General features: G+C 29.8%; 1 protein-coding gene across 1 annotated transcript in view; it reads right to left on the bottom strand.

Moving 5' to 3' along the window:
- The window catches only part of LOC117168226 (UDP-glucuronosyltransferase 2C1-like), a 61,556-nt gene that overhangs the window by 19,447 nt on the left and 37,576 nt on the right, over window positions 1-4,533 (bottom strand). Inside the window, exon 6 of the mRNA XM_033353711.1 lies at window positions 4,200-4,517. Coding sequence (XP_033209602.1) covers window positions 4,200-4,517 — 318 coding nt within the window. The remainder of the gene's footprint in view (window positions 1-4,199; window positions 4,518-4,533) is intronic.

Below are 4,533 nucleotides of genomic sequence, written 5' to 3' on the forward strand. Positions count from 1 at the left end.
CCCCCCCCCCCCGGGCCCACCGAATACGGACGTTTTTTATGGGCGGCCTGTAAGCTCAATTGTTCACGAAATCAGCTAAGAATTTCCTTTGCAATGGTTGCGAATATAGCAAGGAGTTGTCGGACAGATATCATTAGTCGATTCTGTGAAAAAATTGGTTGTATTCGTTAAAGAAAATAGCCAATTACTCAATTTGCTTATGAATATTGCTTAAGTAACAATAATTTTTTCAACTTAAAAAGTATCATAGAAGGAAGCCATCCCAATGGCATTATTGACTGCTACCATAAAAAAGTGAGCCTTTTCGTTCATTTAAACAAGCTTCATAAACAAGTTCAGAGTATCATAGCTAAGAGTTATCAAAAAGGCATTTTTAGATGATTCCGTACAAAAATTGAGCCTATCGTTGAAAAATATACAAACTGTGAATTTGTCCATAAAAATTGTTTTAAAAATAATCAAGTGACTTCTACTTTTGATTAATCGTAATTAAACATTAATCGTCCTCGCATTTTATACAAAAGCTTTGGATTTGAATGAGTAAAATATTGCCAATTTTTACATATACATAACACTTTGTTTGATAAATCTAAAAATCTTTAAAACAACTGTATTTCTGAAAAGTAAAAAAGTGACAATTTTGTTTAAAAATAAAACATTAACCAAAAATTGCACTAAAGCTCCAAATAGACAAATGTTTTAGAAATTTAAAAAAATCCAAATCCCTTGAATGCTAGTGTGGATTAAAATTGTTTTTAGGATACCCTCATTATTTGAAAAGAAATTAATAGAATATTCCGACCTGATACAGCGCATATCTCTTATTAACAAGGTCTTTAACTTCACCTCTTGGTATTTAGTTCAACGGTCTTTAAAATATTATCTGTAAAACATGTAATTCAACTTCATAACCGCATGATTGCTCAATAAATTCTTTTAAAATTAACACACAAAAAAGAAGAAAAATTAAATAAGGTTAAAAAAATAAAAAATTAAAATGAACCAGTTTTAATATACTCTTGATCGATTGCTATTTATTGGTGCTCCGCTGTCTTATTATCTTTCATCTGTCATTTTCGAGACCGCTGCAATGATTACATTTTTCTAATTGACGCAATGTTACGATTAACTTGATTTACGTCATCAAATATTGATTTTTCAAGCAAGATACGAGGTTCCCAATTGCACACAAAGATAAATATATATCTCATACGTTTTGTGAAATCAAGTGCATTTTTAAACCATTTATCAAATAGACAACTTTTTTTAATCAATTTTCGTTTGGAAACTAAAAAAAAAAGCTTCTGAAAAATGATTATCTGATTTATTTTTAACGACGTTTTATATTGGAAATGGAAATTGGGGTGTTACGGTGTTTGGAAGGGAATGCCAAAGAGTAAAGGCGAGGGTAAAATCGCAAATATTTGATATTCAAATAATCTCGTCTCCCCTTTCGCAGTTTATAAATATTAATCATAGTGACTAAATTAAATTAAAATAATTGACAATAATAAAAAAATTTAATTTGACCATCAATTATCTCGTTAAAATTAATGCATTTCTTACTGGTAAAAATTAAATCTGTATTCAAAAATTTGTTTCCAAGACATTCATGTTTTGAAGATTCCGTTTTAAATAAAAATGGAGTTAACACAAAAATTGATGTTTGTGTCTTAAAATCTTCAGTTTTCGTTTCAAATTTATTTGGTAACTTAAGAAACCTTTAAATTCAGCAAATATTAATATATGATTATTTTTTTACAACTCTTTAACAATTAATAGCTTATAAAACGCTAAATTTTTAATATACGTATCTATTTGTTGTTTTCATATTTGTAAATAAAAAAGCATAAAATATCTTTATACGCAGTCATTCAATTTCATTTTAACTTCTTAACTGCGAGGTCAGCCAGAGTTATGGATATTTTTTATATAGTGTGAATTTGACACCCAAATTCATTCTTTTATTAGCTTCAGATGTTAATAGTAACGTTAATTAACGTTTCGCTTGATATTGACTTTGAAACGGAGGTTTCTCATACTTCTCACTTTTAACTTTTTTATGATAATTAAAGATATAATTTAAACATTTTAAATGTTACATCACTTGTATCCATCCAAATTTTGTTACACTTATAAAATCATGACGAATTGGAAAACCGAATCCATTTAAAATGAAACACAACTCAAATCTTAAAATCTCTTAGCGAAAAAATATTTTGCGAAGTTACGAGTATTTGCATTTTTGTGTTATAAAAGAAAAAGAGGTATAATTCTCCTAACTGGAAACATTATTTAATCCACATATAATTCACAGAATGTCTGGTTTTTTGGTACTTTTTCAAAACTTATTTCCAAATTTCCGAAAAATTTTGCAAAATAACGGTAAAAGTGACCAGTATCTAAAAAGAAAATGTAGAATATCCTAATTCTGTCAATAACTATAGAAGTTTTAGGAAAAATGTGTATTTTTTTTTAAATAGGCGTCAAAATTAAAATAATGGTAACTTTGTGGAAATTTTTTGTTTCACATACCAGAAAAATCTGTCTCGCTTCATTTGATCTAAAGACAACATATTTCTAAGAGATTCTGAGACTTGAGGTCTAGAACCTGTTGTTTTTTCTCAATTGGAAATTTAACTCTTCTGTTTATAAATGAAACTGTTTGATTGATAATAAATTTGTTGTTTGGATTAGACTACTTTGTAACAAATAAACTTTTATTGGTTAGCATTTATCTGTTTTGTTGAAAATTTGACTATTTTTTTGTAAATTAATTTCTTTGATGAAAATTAATATTTGCGAGTGGAAAACGTTACTATTTTGTAAAAAAAACTGGCCTGTTTGTCTTAAAAACGACACCATTTTGTAGAATTTTTGTCTTTTTCGAGTGAAAAATACTTTTTTCTTGCAAATTTATCTTTTTGGATTATAAATGCATTGCTTTTTGTTAAAAATGCAACTGTTTGGTTAAAAAAGAAGATAATTTTGTTAAAAATTCAACCATTTTTTTGAAAATTCGTCTTTTTTGTTGAAATAAAATTGGAAGTTGAACTACTATGTTTAAAATTTTTTTTGTTTAAGATTCATGTCTTTGCTTAAAAATTTAACTATGTTGGTTTCAAATTATTATTTTTTTTTTATTTGAAGATTTTACTATTTTGGTTCGATTTAATGTACGTATATGTTGAAAAGTAATCTTTTGTTGTTATAAAAAAATTCTTCCTAGTAAAAAATTAACTCCTTTGTTGAAAATTCGTCTTTTTGGTTTGAATATTCATTTTGTAGGCTGAAAATTCAATTACAGTGAAATTCTGATACTGGGCCGATTTTGGGGCTGACCTTGGTGGGGAATTGCCCAGATAGAGGGCCCTTTCGTAGAAAACGCTTTTGTTTGTTCACGCCTGAGCGACCGCCGCTTACCCCGTGCAGCTTCTCTTACTCCTACTGACGGCGCGGCGTCAATTCTCGGAAGAACTCTATCAGGGCGCCCCATGTCTAGGGTTCACTGTATTTGGTCAAAAATTCAACTTTAAAAGTCAAATGGTTTTCCAAATCATTCGCTTTTCTTAGTTCTAAAACTTATTTCTCTTGTTGAAAATTAATCTTTTTGGTTTGTCAATTTATCTATTTTGGTAAAAAATTAAAATATAGGATAAATGGCTAAATTCTTGTATTAACTTGTTCATTATTTATCAGTATTATAACATGAAAAGTTGTAATTAATTCATTATTCATTAGTTAAAATTAATGATGTTCGTTTAGCACATTTGAGAAAAAAAAACTAATTTGCTTGAAACATTATAGGATAAGTCAAAACTTTGTGGCATTCGAGAATTTTGTTTTTTGTCAAGACAAACGAGGCGAGATATTTTCTTTTGATCAGTTAATTTACTTGATCCAAATAATTTACAGCATTATTATTAGATCATATGAACAAAATATAAATAATGATCCTTTTTCCACTATTTTACATGCGATACAAAACAGTGACTATAAGCTTCATCAAGTCAACGACATATGTCCATAGCATTTTTCATGAAATTGACTATAAGTCACTACGTTTGAACCTATTTATGGGTACTGTAATTACCGTACCAATATGTAAAGGTACATTCATCATTTCCTATAAAGAGCATCTTCCTTTTTAAGGATTACTTATTTTCTAAAAATCTGAAAAGTAATATTAAGTGACTGACCAGCTTGAGCGGCATTCCCATCATGATCACAAAATACCGGAAGGACCAGAGTTGATGAACCATGGTAGGCAGCTTCATGGAGCGACAGTAAGCCGCCATGGGACACAAAAGCTCTCAATTTTGGATGGCCTAGAAGCTCCTGCTGAGGCCACCAGGCACCGGTTCTGACGTTTGGTGGTAGATCTTTAATCTTGCCACCTTCCCATTTCCAGACCACATTGAATGGCAGAGTTGAGAAAGCTGCCACAAACATCGATCGAAGCGCTTCGGGCATCCCCGATGCTCGGACGGACGAACCCATTGAGACGAAGATAAATCCTGAGGAGTTATTTTT

The sequence above is a fragment of the Belonocnema kinseyi genome, chromosome 2 (genome assembly GCF_010883055.1).
Source record: "Belonocnema kinseyi isolate 2016_QV_RU_SX_M_011 chromosome 2, B_treatae_v1, whole genome shotgun sequence".
Taxonomy (NCBI): Eukaryota; Metazoa; Arthropoda; class Insecta; order Hymenoptera; family Cynipidae; genus Belonocnema; species Belonocnema kinseyi.